Consider the following 16379-nt stretch of genomic DNA (forward strand, 5'->3'; position numbering starts at 1 on the left):
AAAGGACGGAGCCCCAGAAGCGTTGCTGCCACCCGCCGTCGTCCCTCTGCTGCTGGCGCGGCGACGCGCTCCTAAGACGGGCAGAGCGGAGCGGGCGCCCTCCGTCGGCATATCAACTCCTGGCCGCCAGGGGGCGCCGCCGCGCCGGAGACGAGCGAGAGGGGCGAAGCTCACGGTGTCGCCGTTCCGCCTTCGCGGCCGCTCCTCTCAGAGGAATGGCCTCTGCCGGCCGCCGTACGACATCGCTCCCGGCTGCGGCCCGCGTCAGGCAGGGGGCGCTGCAGCGCGGCGTCCCGGCGTGCCCCGCGCGCGGCCTGCCCCGCCCCTGCCGAGGCGGGCGGGAGCGAGTGCCACGTCCGTGCCGCCGGGCTTTGTGCGGCCGCCGCCGCCATGGGCGCCTCGCAGAGCGTGGAGATCCCCGGGGGGGGCACCGAGGGCTACCACGTCCTGCGGGTGAGGGAGGCGGGCGCGGGCCTTGGGGGCCGGTAGGCCAGCGGGCGCCGACGGGCCTCTGCCCCGGCTCCGCGCCCCGAGCGGCCCCCGCGCGGGCGGTTCCCCCGTGCCGGGGCCGAGGGCGGCGCGGCGCGGTCCCGTCCGGACGGCGGGGAGCCCCGGGCGCCCGCCAGCAGGGTCGGGCCGCGCTGCCGCTCCCGGGGCCGATCCCGAGCTCTCAGCCGCGCCGCGGGGCCCCGGCCCGGCCTGCGAAGCGCTGCGCCTCGGCTGCGGCCGGGCCGGAGGGGCGGCGGGCGGCGTGCCGCGCGGGCTGCCGCTTCTCCCTCTTCTCCCTCCGGAAAACGCTCCCAACGCGCTGCCCGGGGCGACGCGCTCGTCGGGCCGGGCTGCGCCGCACGCTGCTGTCAGGCGCTCCGTCACGGCGGCTGACGGGAGCGGTGTGCGTCGGCGCTGCCGGGGGAGGCGCGTCGGGGTGCTGCGGGGCAGCGCTGCGCCTGCCGGCCGGGTCCTGAGGTCCGGGAAGGCCTCGCCGCTGTCCGGAGTAACCGCGCAGCTCTGCTTCACCGCGGCTCTGCGTGCGGTAGATATCGTGGTAGGCTGTGCCGGGGGTTCTGTGAGCGGCCTTCTGGGAGTCCTTGCTGTAGCACAGGGCTCGCAATCGGTGAGCAGTCGATGAGTGCTGCCCTGGGATTTGATGCGCGGGGCAGTGCAGGAACTTTGGCGGCAGCTGACAGCCGTGTGTGCATCGCTGCGAGTTTGCCTCCTGCCGTAGCGAGAGCAGCAGCACCCTTATGGTGAGTGCTGCTCTGCGGGGCTGCTGGCATCCAGCCCTCTCACATCAGCTCTCTGCCTTCAGCCAGTGCCACCTTTTGGGCGCGTGAAGGGGCACAGGAACTGCCCTTGTGAATTACTGCCGCTTTGGCTTGTCTGGTTTCTGTATGTCAGGAATGAACAGAGGGGGTCTTCCAGGAGTTAAAATCTTGTATGAAGCCGTTGGGAAGCAAACGGTGACATTCTGAGCAGATCCAAACAGTCACGTGCTGAAACTGCCATATAAGCTAAAGTCACGTTGGTCCTTGTTTATTCCTTTTTATTTAACCAATGTGTAATAATCCATTTTGATTTTTCTCTTCCACCTCAATACGTGTTTATAGATTGACAGGTGAAAGGTGATTCTGAAAGAGACTTGTTCATTCAGCATGGGATGGTGTTAATATTGGCTGCTTTTTACTGTTGGGGGCTGTAGAATAAGCAGTCTGCAGTTCTGTCAGACTCATCATCTCATGGTGTTTGATTAGCGTGCACTGTGCTTTGGAAGAGATGCATCATAACTTACTAATCCACTTGTTTTTTGTTATAATCCTAGAATCTGACAATTTTATTGTCGTTTGTGCACCTTTTGATTGCAATGGTTTCGCTGTGGCTTGAGGTGGCAGCGTTTAATTACCAGTCTTTGTAAATGCAATTGCTAGGTGCATGCTGACAGAGTGCATTTGTGCAAGGACAGCATTTCCCCATCAAGCACAGGAAAGGACCCACAGGCGCTTCTGTGGGTCTCTGTCACTGCTCTGCCTTCCTGCTGATGTCTTCAGATGCCACAACTATGAACAACTATTTTTTCTGTTGTTAGACGTTGAAGTTGCATCATGATCCTGGTCAGGAAGGAGCTCAGCCAGTGCTGGGTGTTGTTGGGATCACAGGCCCAAATTAGAGAAAAACTCTGAAGTTCAACAACTGTAATGTGGACTGCTTATATTGAACTATATGTGACATATATTGGCAAGAGCTTTCCTCCTTTTTTTTCCAAGTGTGACTCTGCAGTTGGTGCTCTGTAAGTGGTTCTTCAATGGCAGAACATTCAACTTCCCTCTTAGAGGAGCTCTGCTCTGCCCCCAACCCTGGTGGAGCAGTGCTGTTCTGACTTCCATTCTGAACCTGAGCAGACTTCACTTGTGAGCTCAGTGTTTTAATTAGGTAAATCATGTGTATATCTGTATCTGCGTGTACCTGTGTTGTGGATCCATTTCAGATAGGGTTAGGTTTCTTTGGAGAAGCCAAACTTCTATAAATGGATATAGTGGTAGGTCTTGAAGATCTCATCGGTGTTGGAAAACCTCAGAAGAACTGTTTCCAGTTTTTAGAAGTATCTCTTTGGGTAGGGTGGGTAAATGAGAACTGTGTGTCAGGAAGGCATGGAACAAATGGGGTATGTGGTTTGGAAGGGCCCTGGAGGCCTGCACAAGTTGTCAGCGAGGATAAACAAAGCAAGAGCTGCAAGGCCCGGGTTGCCTACAGTGAGACTTGGAGACAGCACAAACTGCCTCCCTGCTGAGCTGGTGGGAGGTGCTGTGCTGGTCACTTGGAGCAGGACCAGAAACACAGAGTGGGTGAATGATATGAAGGTTTTAATTGTTAATGTATCTCATCTTTTCTGCAGATTGCTTGAGTCTTTTTGGCACTTCTGCACTGCATTTTAGCAGTATTGCTCTTGTGAGTTTTTTTTTATCACGCACGTGTAACAGGAAGCATGAATTCACTGTAGAAGGAAAGCAATTCCATCACATGCATGTGTGATGAAAAGAGTTGCTGGGGATTGCCCTGCTGAGCTTCCCAGGCTCTGAAATACAACTGGTTTTTCTTTAAGAGGGGGCAAAAGTTACAAAGTGTTTTGTTGCCATAGTCTCTTCATAGGCAGACCCAATGATCTGTCACATGTTTGAAACAATTTTTAGAACACATCTTTGTTTGTCATATATGCTTTTGCTGCAGACTTTCCTTTAGTGATTCATGCAGTGAGCTGCTAAGTTTGTCACTAGTGCCTCCCAGCACTGACAGCACGAGACCTGAGCTCCTGCTAGGAGGTGTCACTGCTGGTTGTTCTTCTGGTGGAAGCAAACGTGTGTCCTTTAACATAAGTGAGTAGGGCAACAGTCTGCCTCTGTGCGTGCTCAATACACATTTGTTTCTGCTGTTCAAACTAGATAGAAACAGAATTTTTAAAACTTACTTGTTCAGCAGAGCAAATGGAAAACTGCTATAATTTGCACACATTTGGAGCGATCTGTCAGTTCTTTCTGAAAGCAAAGATGCTAGAGATTATGTTGTGTTCTGTTGTGTGCTGTTCTCACCAACAGTGCCCAAAGTTGAGATTTTTAACTTAGATGGAGTGCCTCTGTTTGCTGTGGTGGAGCTACAGACATGCAGCCATAAAGAGGATTTTGCTCTTCTAAAGGAGGCTGTTTTTGAATGCTTGATGTGAGTGCTCTGTGCTAACAGTAAAATCTGATGCCATGTGGAGGGAATTTATTTCTTACAGAAACCTTATGAAGCTTTTTGTCTCAAAACCAGATTGTTTTGTAAAGAAATTCAATACAGTTACACTATGTCGTGTGTTTGAAATAGCTGAGGGAAATAGAAGTAATTCTGTGAGACATAACAGGAATGACTTATAGACTGTACATCGTGAACTTTTTTTACCCACTATGGAGCGTGTAGAAGTACCACCAGGCAAACCTGTTTATGCAGCACTTTGTTTCTAATAAAGTAAATACTACTTAGTAAGGATTTCTTATCTGGGGCGGGGGGGGGAGCTTTGGAGCTTCTGCTCCCTAAAAGCTGTGTATGTAGTGCTGAAGCTAGGCTTCTATGAGGTTTAAGTGGCACTTGTAGAAGATATGCTACCAGCACAGGTGATGAGAGCCCTTGTCTGCTTTCAGAAATCATGGTTTCCATGTAGTTCCTCATACTTCAGCTCAGGGCCTAAAATTGTGACCACAGCCCTATTATAACATGTAAAATATAACACCTACCATGTAGGCATAGAGTTACAGTGTTTGAAAGTAAAGTGTTTTCAGCAAAAAGAAACTTTGTGTTTACTGAAAAAGTTTTCATGGTGATACAGTTGAATATTAGTGTCTTGACCTTGACCAGGAAACTTGTTCCCTGACAGCAAAGTGCAATAAGCAGTGCAGCCATCTCAGTGAGCAACTGAAGTCCTGCACAGTTAGGTGGGGTTGAAGGGGTCACAAAGCCCTCCTCTGCCTCTGGCATTAAGCATTCCATGGATTTTCTTCACTTGCTCTTAAAAGCCTCCTGGGGTGGCAGTTCCACAGCTTCTGCCTATAGTCTGTGCCTCTGTTTTTGTTCACTGATAAACAGTCGTGGCATTTACCCACAGGTGTCTGTAACTTATATCTCTGAAATAACAGCTGGCTTTTAGAGAATGAGGCTTCCCAAGCTGCCACAGGTGGAATCTTGCCTGCTCTAGCAACTGTTGTGAGTGGTATCACTTGATTATTTTTTTCCTCCTCGATCCTTACTCAGTTACAGAGATAAGTGACTCAATACTTGCAAAGTACAAAGATGCACCGAGGGCTGAGAACTTATGCACAGATAAATGGGGTCTTTATTATTTCTATCGGCCACAGCAAGGCTTGTGTGCACTCGTGTTTCCCACAGTGCTGCTTATCAGAAATCACGGAAACACCAAGGTTGGAAAAGATCTACAACATCATACAGTCCAACCATCCACCCATCACCAATAGTTCTCACTAAACCATGTCCCTCAACACAACATCCAAACGTTCCTTGAACACCTTCAGGGTCGGTGACTCCACCACCTCCCTGTGCAGCCCATTCCAGCGCCCGACCACTCTCTCAGAAAAACAGTATTTCCTAACATCCAGCCTGAATCTCCCCTGGCACAGATTGGAGCCATTCCCTCTAGTTCTGCCACCAGTTACATGAGAGAAGAGGCCGACCCCCAGCTCACTACAACCTCCCTTCAGGTAGTCATAGAGTGCAGTGAGGTCTCCCCTGCGGCTCCTCTTCTCCAGACTGAACAATCCCAGCTCCCTCAGCCGCTCCTCATAAGGCCTGTGCTCCAGACCCCACGCCAGCTTTGTTGCCCTTCTTTGAACCTGCTCCAGGGCCTCGATGTCTTTCTTACAGTGAGGGGCCCAAAACTGGACACAGTACTCAAGGGGCAGCCTCACCAGAGCTGAATCCCTTCCTGCTGCACTTCCCAGAATCACCCTGACCTCGGAGCTCCCTGCAGTGAGCCGTGCTGTGCAATAGGTGCTGGCGGCTGGAAGTGGGATGCGGCTGAAAGCTGGGGGCCATGATGATGTTGTGGCTGAAGGTGTCACCTCCTTAGGGAGGGGAGTTCTCTTGTGGAATGAGCTCAGCCTTTCTGGGTTTTTTTTCTGGGGCTGTCAGGTGTAAAAATACTTTTCCATCAGCGTCACTGGGCCCAAACAAGGCTGGGAAATATAGAACTGTACCTGAACTTGTACATCACGGGTGGTGGCAGAAGGGGGACGTCCAGCTGTGTACTTCTGTGTGATTTATGCAGCTGTAAGGCCGTGATTTCCTTCAGATACAGCTTCCTGGCAGCCTCTGCATGCACTCTTAGAAACTGACCATGTGGAGTGTTCAGAGTTCCAATGGGTTTGGGAGGAGGTGTGCAACGTGCGGAGATAATTGCTGCAATCAGATCTGTTAGAACTTGGGAATTCACGGTCCCTCCATCCATTTGGGCAGACTGTAAGTAATGTACTTAGAACACAGAGTCTGTCAATTTCAGGTGCTGGTGAACCTGACGCTGATGGATGCTGAGCATGTACAGTCCTCATCTATTGTAGGTGCTCCTACAGAAGTGTTTCTACAAGGTGTGGCTGGCAGAGCTGCGGGCTGTTTGCCTGGCACAGAGCTGTGCTCCCACAGCTGCCACATGGCTGCTGAGCTGACAGCCAGCACCCCAGTGCAGAGCACTTGTCCGAGGTGCAGGCAGGCACCTTGCAGAGACACTTCTGCTTGGAATTGTGGGTTTGTGTGATGTGATTTCTACCTCAGTTGTTTTTATTGCTTTGACTGGGATAATGTTGAATTTGTACTTGGCTGCATAACCAAATTTTGAAAGCAATTAGCGGAACTACTGATTCCGGATTATTTTTTCTTAAATGAATGTTGAGGCTATGGGACACTAATGTCCTAGGCTTCTGGCATCTGTTACAACAGGCTCCCTGTGAGTCATCTGAGCTTTTTCCAACTTTGTGAATGTGTCAGGAGGAGGTAAACAGATTCAAACAGGCCAATTTTAGTAGCTAGCAAGTGTGTTTTTTTTCTCATATTACAGTATTTTTTTTCTAGATGAGTCATGTTAAGAAAGCTCAATTCCTGCAGAAGCAGACGAGCACTGGATGAGTGTCCAGATTTGTACCAGGCCTGTCAGGTGGATTAACAGGTTACAGACCACTTGGTAAAGGCTGACACTTCACAGAACTTTCAGAAGATGAATGTAGCATGTAAAAGAAAAAGCTAACGAGGAATCAGCTTACAATGAACAGAGGTACACTTTGCTCCAAAGGCTGCAGGAGAAATCTGATAGCTGTATTGGGGTTTCTTTTGTCTATTGGCAGTGCATGTCATCATGAATAAACAACACACAAAAATACATCTGTCAGCTGTTCCATTTGGAATTAGAAGCATACTTTCACATTCCAAGAGCAGTGTGGCCAGTAGTTGTGCCTGTGTGAGTGCAGCAGACAAATGGTTGGAGTGGCGGCGGCCACAGGACGGCACACGTCCCTTTGCTTGTGCTGCTATGGCAGCAAATCACAGCTTGTGTTGGTGCTCTCAGAGAGCAGGGTCAAGAATGTCAGCAGGTGACGTGTGAGCATGGGGTGGTAACCTGTGCTTACACAGCTGCAGCTCTCCTTTGCCTCTAGTAAGTGTAAGGTTAAAGGCAGGTCCTGCTGTTGGTGCTTCTGGGGAAAAATGCTGCTTTTTAACCAACATTTCCAGAATTCTTTGTCTGGGTGAGTGGTTACTGTTGGCATTCCTCAATGAAAACAATCTTTATGCCTCCCCCCCCCCCCCCCCCCCTTTTTTTTTTTGAGTGAGAGATTTCTTTGGCTCAAAAGATTAAATTTGAACAAATTAAAAATACGTACAATTATCAACACCTTCTAAAACTACAGTTTGTCCAACTAGGAATATAATCTGTAAATCGGCATTGGTACACTTTTGCTGAACTCTTGTTTAATTTTCTTAGGTACAAGAAAACTCCCCAGGTCACAGGGCTGGATTGGAGCCATTCTTTGATTTTATTGTGTCTATTAATGGTTCGAGATTGGTAAGTATGCTGCGGTTGTGCAATACTGACTGTGAAACAAGCAGTGTGCTGGAAATCTTATTGCTATAGATAATTCTGTTTCTTTTATTGAAATGTGTATAATATATCCTTGGCTTAAGACAGGAAAGCCTGACTGCTTCAGAGATCGATTTCTTTCACTTTACAGTTAGAATTCTATCAAAAATGAAGCTGAGGGGTGGGGATGCAGTGCTCTGCAAACATCTGCACTGGCAGGAGAGACTGCTGCCTGCTGCTGTACCTCTCACTGCTTGTGCTAGTGCCCACCATGCGTCCTAACACTGCCTGCGTGAGAACCTGTGAACTCGTTTCAGTCAAAACAAGTTGAAAGAACAGTTGTCAAAGCTATTAGCTGGGCAGGAATCACGTGAGGAATTTTCCAAGCAGAGCAAACCATCAGAGCAGTAGGAAGAAGCTGTGGGTAAGCTCTTCCCGTGTGGCTGTGTTCATGAAAGCCTCTGCAGAGCTGCAGGGCACGTCTGAGAGCTTATGGAAAGAGCTCAGCCTACGGTGAATTACCCTTATCTCTGCTCTGGGCATATCTGCTCTCCTTGAAAGGATTTTGTTCTTTGGAGTCATAAGAAGTAGGCCCTGTAGTTAGTTCTCCAAACTTGCAGTTTGGAATTGGTCTTCTGGCATTTCTGTAATAAGAATTTAATTGCAGAGTTAAGAATGCCTGCATTCATTGGGCCTCTGAAATACAAAAGTGTTGCTGTGGAATGGGATGCTTGCTGTGTTCAATACTAAATCAGACTTTGTTTGAACGCTCACAGAATAAAGACAATGACACTCTCAAGGACCTGTTGAAAGCAAATGTTGAAAAACCTGTAAAAATGCTGGTGTACAGCAGCAAGACACTGGAACTGAGGGAAACATCAGTGACCCCCAGCAACATGTGGGGTGGGCAGGGCCTGCTGGGGGTGAGCATTCGTTTCTGCAGCTTCGATGGGGCCAATGAAAATGTGTGGCACGTGCTGGTACGTACAACTTTCAACTATTCTTCCTTCTCCAAAATTTGTTGTTTGCTGTTAAACTTTCTCAGTCTCTTTACTGGAAAGTGACTTGCAAGGGAGAGTGCAAGGCATGAGATGAAATTGCTCTGTTTTCTGTTCATTGGCTTTGTTTTTTTTGAAGTAAAACGATGTCTGAGAGCATTAGCAAGTCTTGTATTTATATCAGTGTTACTGCACAGTATTCAGAACCCCTTGTAACAGTAACTAATGAGATTGTAAAACAACAGCTAGATGACAGGCTTAGGGTCTGTTCTACTCCCTAGGTTGAAAACTTGATCAAAGTTGGAGAGGTTTGTCTGCCTGACTCCAAACTTGTGTGAAGTGTGTATGTAAGATATTCTGCAGCATCCTGGCTATTCTATAATGATTTGTAACTTTCCTTCTTAAAACTAGGAAGTGGAACCAAACTCTCCTGCTGCATTAGCTGGGCTCAGACCTCATAGTGATTACATCATTGGAGCAGATACTGTCATGAATGAGGTATGTGTGTGCATAAGTTTCTTCATGTTCACTTATTTTTATTCTTAACTAGAAAATATACTAGGGCTGTTTCTATCAGTGCTAAGTGAAGTAACTTAATACAGAAAGGAAGTTCTGACTCACTGCCTCTTCATTGTGCTTAAATGCAACTATGGAAATTAAGAACTGCTCCTAAGTATCTTTATGAAGGCAGATACTAGACTACAAAATGCTAATGTTAAATAATTCAAACAGCAGATTTCAAATCTGAGGTTGTCCCATATGTCTTCCGAGTTGTGCTGCTGAAGCACAGTTGTCCTTAGGATAAAACAGCAGCACCACAGCTGCACTGTGTAGCAGTTACTAGGTTCTGTTATAGGAAGTTAGGACTAGGAAGCTGGTCTCATGTCAAATTATAATGACAACGTGATAAATAAGGTCATTATTATCCTTTTGCAGACTGAAGATCTCTTCTCCCTTATTGAAACACATGAAGCAAAGCCATTAAAACTTTATGTATATAACACAGACACAGATAACTGTCGGGAAGTGGTGATAACTCCAAATTCTGCCTGGGGTGGAGAAGGCAGGTAAGGGAAAAAGTACGTTACTGGGAGCGAAGAGGGGTGGGACAACCTTCTTACTAGTCTAAAAGCTGCTTGCTTCAGTTCTTTGCAATACCCAGAAAAGACTTGCCTTATATCCAAGGGGTTTCTGCTGTAGTCAATTACATATTTACTTGAAATTCAGTTTTAGTTAGTAATGTTTTCTGCATTAATGTTCAAGTACTAAAGAGGCTGTAGTATATTCCTGCATTATTGCACAGTACCCTGATAGCTGCAAACAACAGGTAGGAGTTGAATTCCGTAGTGATACAGCTGATACAACTGGTTGGTTTAAATAACAATAAAACTCCTATGCTAAATGTGTATTGCTGAAAGTTACGGAATTCCTGGTTCTGTTGTCTCATGGTTTTATTTCTCCATAGCAGATACTTGGTCTTTTTTTTCTGTAAACACAAATGATTGTACAGAGCTGATCTTGAAACTTGCTGCCACCTTGAGTCATTTGTGCATTGCTTGCTGTGGAGTCTTAATAATAAAGTCATTTTACTGACATCTGTGTGTTCATATTTTAAAAGCCTAGGGTGTGGCATTGGCTATGGTTATTTGCATAGGATACCTACACGCCCATTTGAAGAGGGAAAGAAAATCTCTCTCCCAGGACAGCTGCCCAGTGCATCTCTCAGTCCTCTCAAAGATGGCTTTACAGAGGTAAGTTGTAGTCACCTCTTTGGTTCTGTAATATGGATTTATGGGGTTATGCTGTTTTTTTCCTTTTATTGGCTCTTATGAAAACAAATCCTGATTATGTAACTTTCTTTTTTTCCTCCTGAAAAGGTTCAGCTGTCATCAGTTAACCCCTCCCCACCATTACCCCCTGGGCCAGCAGGACTCGAGCAGAGTCTGTCAGGACTTTCTATTAGCTCACCCTCGACTACTGTCAGTAATGTTCTCAATACAGGTTAGTATGGAAGTTACTCCTGAAATGCTCAGGTAGACTGACTTCTTTGGATTCACACATTTCCATTGGTTTAAAAGAGGACGGGAGGGAAAATAAACTTTCTTTTTCCCAAGCTTTTTTGAACAACAAAGGCTAGAGTGCTGTAATAATGTATTTCACTCTGTGAGCGTGCTTTACTTGCTCAGAAGAGATTTGATAACTTTTATCAGAAAGAAGATGTGTGTTATTCTATTTTTATTGTATACTATTTTCCTTCATCAGTGTGTTATGGTTATTTATGGCAAATAACAAATTTCCTGTGAGCAATTATTCACTTGTACTCTCTTGAGGACTACAGTCACTGAAGTGTGGTACTCTTAAAATTGACATTTGTTTTCCTGTGTGCTCCAGCAGGAGTTCCGACAGTCCCGTTGTTACCACCACAGGTCAGTCAGTCCCTTACCTCCGTGCCACCAGTTAACCCAGCAACAACACTACCTGGTGAGTAGGTAACATGGCTTGAGATGTTCCTGAAACAAAAACTTAAAAGAAAAAAGGAATACACCAGTCTCTTCCACTGTTTTTTGGGGGCTGGGGGGACTACAGCTTCACACAACACAGGCATTTCATATCAGAACACTTTTATGCATCCTCTGTAATGTTATGAATTGTTTTTGAAGAGCCATGTGCACAGCATATCTTTAGCACAGAGGGCTGAGCTGGAAAGAAAGCTGATAATCATTGAGCTGTTAGGCCTCTGCACAATAGAGGGACCATTGGGGATTTCTCCAGGTGTTAGCTGTGCTATTTGCAGTGGTCCTGGAGGTGCTACATTCTTACTTGTTACACTTCATACAATATATGTTGCAAAATACTTGGGAAACTGTGAAGCTGCATGCCACTTTGTATTTTTCCCCCAGACATCAGGAAGGTGTTTCTTGCCTGTTGCTGCATTCCTTCCACCTCTTAAAACTCCCTTTTAGTGGCCTTCTTTTAATGCTTAGCTTGTTCTTCATTTAACAAGATGGCTAAGAGCATACAGCTGCACCTTGCAGTTACTGTTTCTGAGTTATTTAGTAACCTAAACCAGTAACACAAAAACAGTGTCTGTCTACAAAGTACTGTGCATTATTTCTGATAACAACCAATGTATTGAGCACTGGTATGCCAGAAATACTTGTAGTGCACACAGTAAGGTTTGTTTGGGGTTTTGCCATGTTGTTGGTGCAGTAATACTGGACCCAGCTGTGCATCCCAAAATGCTGAAGGAACTGTGTTTTGTTGTGCATGCTGTGAGACAAGTAGACTGAGATTCGAAGTAATATTTGCAGGTATGCTCTGTAACACAGAAGGTGCTGTGTAGGAAAGCTGACTGCCAGCATACAGGGCAGGGAACTTCAGTCTTGTACTGTGTAGGTAAAATGGCAGATCACTAAGTTTAGCTTCCATTAATGGCTTTTCGTTTCCTGTTACATATAACTCCTTTCCCCAAACCTGAAAGTACACATTTTTCATACACTTTGCTCTCTGAATAGTGTGGTTGCCTTTTGGAAAATTACCAGGATATTGCTACCAATTTGCATGTGCAAAATAATGAAATTGTAGGTCTTAAATATATCAAGGTTTAAAGTTCGAGTGAATCTGTGTGAAGTTCCATATTTTTTAGATTAGGGATTGCAGAGAATCAAGCCAAAGCTGCTTGTAACTGAACTGAAAGCTCTTTGACTTATATGATGTCAGCCTTTGTGGCTAATAAATTTCCAGGTAGGCCAGGAAGGCTGCTTTTAATCAAAATATTTGCGCTGTGGTCTGCTTCTAGATGTTCTCCGTCTTCTCCCCATTGTTACTGTAATATCAAAATCAGAGCTAAACTTCCCTAAACTAAGCAAACCACGAAGTAGGAAGAGAGCCATTGTGCCAGAAATGCAGCTCTGCTAGGACAGGAAAATCAGAAGGGAAAAGATGTTTTGCAGCAAACACAATCATGGAAGGGCATCTGTTGTGTTTTGTGCGTGTTTGCATTGTATTTTCAACCCTTCCTGACCTTGAAAGTTGCTGTTTTGCCCTTTCTATATATTTTTGTGTTTAACTTTAGTTATAAAATGAGTACTAAAATATTAAGATTTCTGACCTTTTAATGCTGTTTTCTTCTGAATTTCATCCTATGATAATCTTCTATGCTCATATTAAGAATAGAGGGCTTCTAGTACAGTGCTGCAGTCAGACAACTATCTTTGTTGAAAACTAAACTTTGGAAAAAACACCTATTAATTCCTTGAAATAAGAAAAGCATTAGGATTTATGTATTTTACTGTATGATTTATGTATAGAGTTCCTGCAGGAGACAACTCTTCAGTCACAACCTCATAGTTGAAACTCAGGTGAACTTGCATTTTTGTATGCAATGATGGTAAAATGTAAAGCAAAATCATACAACTTAACTAAGATCAGTAAGATCTCAGAAGCAGTCAGAGATAGAAAACAACTTGAAGTTTTGAGCTGTCGTTTTTTCATTCTTGTCTCAGGTCTGATGCCACTACCAGCGGGGCTTCCCAACCTGACTGATCTGTCCAAACTTAATTTACCGGCACCACACATCGTTCCAGAAATGGTACAGCCTGGTAAGTGCTCCTGCAAATTGAAATGCTGTAATAGCGTGTCTCTCCGTGACGATCTGACACTCATGTAGAACCATCTGGTGGAGTCCTGAAGAGGACAAATGGAGCGTTTGCTGGAAATGGGAGCTGACATTAGTGCCCAGATTGGGTGGGCAAGGAAGATGTTTTGAGAGAATGAAGTGCTAAGCCTCTGTTTAGTTGTTTTATCTTGTATTACTCAATTTATGCTCTCCAAAGAGATTGTCCTGTGCCAAGAAAGAAAGTACACAGTTTTACAAGTAGAAAAAGAGCGTCTCCTTGTTTGCTAGACAAGGAGATCAAAGAACCTTGATTGGAAGCCAAAGGTTTCAACTAATATTACATACATGGTTTTGAATCAAAATGCTGAAGATGCACGTGGAGCAAGCAAGAAGAAATCAGAAGCTTGCACAGAGTAAGTTCTCACTGACTTCTTGTTGCTGGCCAGAAAAATCTAATAATCAGTATCAGTATTTTAGTCCTGTCTCCCTAGAGGACTAGAAGCAAACTGGAGTTTATTCTGATTCTTTGATTCGTAAATAAATGCATCAGGTTTGAAACAACCTTGCTGAGTTCTCTCCAAGGATATAGAGGGGATTAGAGAAAGGAAAATATTAAGCTAACACAGAATCTGTTTAGATCTGTGTGTGGTATATAGCAGCTGACTGCTCTTTTTTTTATTCTTAGGTATGCCAACCCTTCCTTCTTTGCCGCCTTTGAATCTAATGGGAATAACACCTCCACTGATGCCACCAAAATGCGTTCCTCTGCTTCCTTTGGTCACAGAGATATCTACAGTGCCTACAGATTTGCTTCCCACCATGACTCAAGCTGGAAGCTTTTCTGTTGACCCTGGCACTACTGTAAATGTAGAACAGACCTCTCCACTCACCTTGGATAGTGCTACCCCAACTTCTAAGGCGACTATTGTTGACAGATCAAGTGAATCCTCTGCTGTGAACGAGAAGGCATCTGGCATCACAGATACACATGCTTCTGAATCGTAACTCCAGATCATTCTGTCAGAATGGCTCGGTATTTATTTAGCCATGGGATACATATTTGAAGAGCAAGCTATCATTAATTTCATACTAGTTTGTACTTAATCTTTAGGAGTCCTGTAAATAATATGGAGGTATAATAAAAATAAAGGGGATTTATAAAGTGAGCTTGGTGGGAGGGGAAGAAGAGTACTTGTACTTAACCAAAAAACAAAAACAAAAAACCCACAATAAAGAAACATTCAAGGTGGTAAATATAATTCCACTGCCAAACTTGGACGTGTATGTTTTTAATAAAGGCTGATAGCCTTAGCTAGGCCTCTCCTTGCTTCTAAGTAGCAATTTTTGCTTCTCATAGAAATGAAGCAGTTCTTGCGTGTGACATTTACGTACCATAGTTCTTGTCTTTCCAAGTATCTTGTTACTGCAGTGGGGATGAGGATGTTCGCTCTGAGTCGTAAATTTTAACAGTGCAAACTTCCACCTAAACAGATTTCTATCAGAATTGCTGAGTGACCTGTTAACTAACATGTTGGTATTCAGCTTGTATACAAGTCTTTATTTTTAAACTCCTGAAGAGAAGCTCAAGCCATGTTTTGTGACTGCTGCTGTGCTGCTTCACACCCCCACTGTAAAATGGCATTTGAAACGGAATACAGGATATGTTACATGTAGCACACAATTTGGCACTTCATGACTACTGTAAGACAAATTAATGGATTAAGCAGACATACAGCAATAAATTCCTGGAATTTCATCCTCTGTGACAAAATAGCACATTTATTTGTTTAATACTGTAAGATTTTCTGGTTTAAGCTCAGCTCTCTAGTACAAATCAGTAAAAAGGCTCTTTTCCTGAGGAATGGATCCAAGAAGGAATGCCAGACTTCAGCATGCAGGCAGGAGCAGCAGTGGTTAGATCTGCTGTAGCAGTGAGTCACAAAATCTGCCTGCAAGTAATTGATGTTTTTTTGAAACCGATGTTCAGGATGAACACTGTGGAATTAGAGCAGATGAAACACTTTGTATAGTCTGGTATGTGTGCTGTACTCCAGCGACAGCCTCAGCTCCTGGGGTCAGATGCTTCCACACTACTCCAGTCCTTCTGTACTACTGGAATTTCACTTATACATGCTTATTTCAACCACGGTCTCACTTCTAGCTGTCATCAAGTTATCTGGAGCTTGTCTCCTTTTGGCAGTGCAGTGGGACTGATCACTCTTAAGAATAGTAGTTGCATTTGATTGCTGATCATAACATTTCAAATTAGTTCAAGTGAAAGCCTTATCTAACATTTGTTGTCTTGTCTTATCTTTATCCCTTAAGAATTTGTCTTTCCTCTGGCCCACCACTGCATGTTCCCTCATCACCTATTATCTATTTGGAGATCCCCAAATCCTTTTTCACACTGCTAGCAATTTATTTTCTCAACTGCTTGGAGTTTGAAGTCCCTCTGCCTTGGTAAATACAGAGCTCAGAGCTTCTCAGAATGTATCTTTTGATTTATTTTATTTTGTAACTCCGGTATCAAATATATCAGAATTAAACTTTTTGTAATAAGGATGTTCCCTCTTCTCTTTGCTGTATATAAAGAACGTCTGCTGTTCCTGAGCTTCATAAAGCCTCAATGGCCTTACAGCCTTTCCTAGAACTTCTTTACCCAATGTCCCAGTCAGAGCCCTTGACAAAGCTGCTTTCCTCTCTTATCCAAGAGCAGTAGAAATAAAAAAGTTTTGTCACATACCCAATGTAGAGCAATTGTTAACTGGATGCTGATCATAACCTAATGCCTTTTTTGTTGTTAGCGTGGAATGATGTTCTGTGGAGTAACATCTCAGGTTAGCTGGTATGTTTTATGCTTTCCAACTGCAAGCTGTGGACTTCTGTAGTTGCATAGATGTCTCCAGTAGCCAAAAAATAGAATAGAATGCTTAGGCTGAAGTCACGCATTTCTGTTAGCTATTTTAAGGTCTTTTCTTGACTGCTTTATATATCCACGTTGTGAAGATTATGAGAGTAATGGAAGCAAGGCAGTGTTTCAGTGTAGCCAGAAGCAGTTCTGCTAAAGGTAACACAGCTTCAAATGTGGAAGCGATTTGGTTGCGCAGAACTTCAGCTGTAATCTCCCAGCTAAGAAGCCATTAAAAAAAAAAAAAAAAGA

At 44.8% G+C, this 16379-nt stretch overlaps 2 protein-coding genes across 10 annotated transcripts in view; one reads left to right on the forward strand and one right to left on the reverse strand.

Annotated features, from left to right (window-relative positions):
* Nucleotides 1–296: 296 nt before the first annotated feature.
* On the forward strand, nt 297–14491 carry GORASP2 (golgi reassembly stacking protein 2). 2 transcript variants are annotated; one of them, XM_031599489.2, is made up of 10 exons: nt 297–453; nt 7508–7588; nt 8380–8583; nt 9013–9099; nt 9538–9668; nt 10220–10352; nt 10479–10602; nt 10993–11082; nt 13107–13202; nt 13905–14491. In XM_031599489.2, the coding sequence occupies exons 1-10, from the start codon at nt 391–393 to the stop codon at nt 14222–14224; spliced, it is 1329 nt and encodes a 442-aa protein (XP_031455349.1). In that variant the 5' UTR covers nt 297–390; the 3' UTR covers nt 14225–14491. The 2 variants fall into 2 exon arrangements, with proteins under 2 accessions (XP_031455349.1, XP_031455350.1); XM_031599490.2 differs by having other exon boundaries at nt 10996–11082.
* Nucleotides 14492–15030: 539 nt separating this feature from the next.
* Nucleotides 15031–16379, reverse strand: part of TLK1 (tousled like kinase 1) — a 79427-nt gene continuing 78078 nt past the window's right edge. For all 8 annotated transcript variants that reach the window (XM_090144013.1, XM_090144011.1, XM_090144015.1 and 5 more), the window contains one exon: nt 15031–16348. The gene's annotated coding sequence lies outside the window, so the exon portion shown is untranslated. The remainder of the gene's footprint in view (nt 16349–16379) is intronic.

This window comes from Phasianus colchicus, chromosome 7 (assembly GCF_987193195.1).
Source record: "Phasianus colchicus chromosome 7, bPhaCol1.hap1.1, whole genome shotgun sequence".
Taxonomy (NCBI): Eukaryota; Metazoa; Chordata; class Aves; order Galliformes; family Phasianidae; genus Phasianus; species Phasianus colchicus.

What these genes read in the sequence shown, in the direction of transcription:
- GORASP2 (XM_031599489.2), top strand. Translation starts at nt 391, where the DNA reads ATGGGCGCCTCGCAGAGCGTGGAGATCCCCGGGGGGGGCACCGAGGGC. An exon ending in CAGATACTGTCATGAATGAG is followed by an intron (nt 9,100 to 9,537) that starts GTATGTGTGTGC and finishes ATCCTTTTGCAG; the next exon opens with ACTGAAGATCTCTTCTCCCT. An exon ending in GCCTGGGGTGGAGAAGGCAG is followed by an intron (nt 9,669 to 10,219) that starts GTAAGGGAAAAA and finishes ATATTTTAAAAG; the next exon opens with CCTAGGGTGTGGCATTGGCT.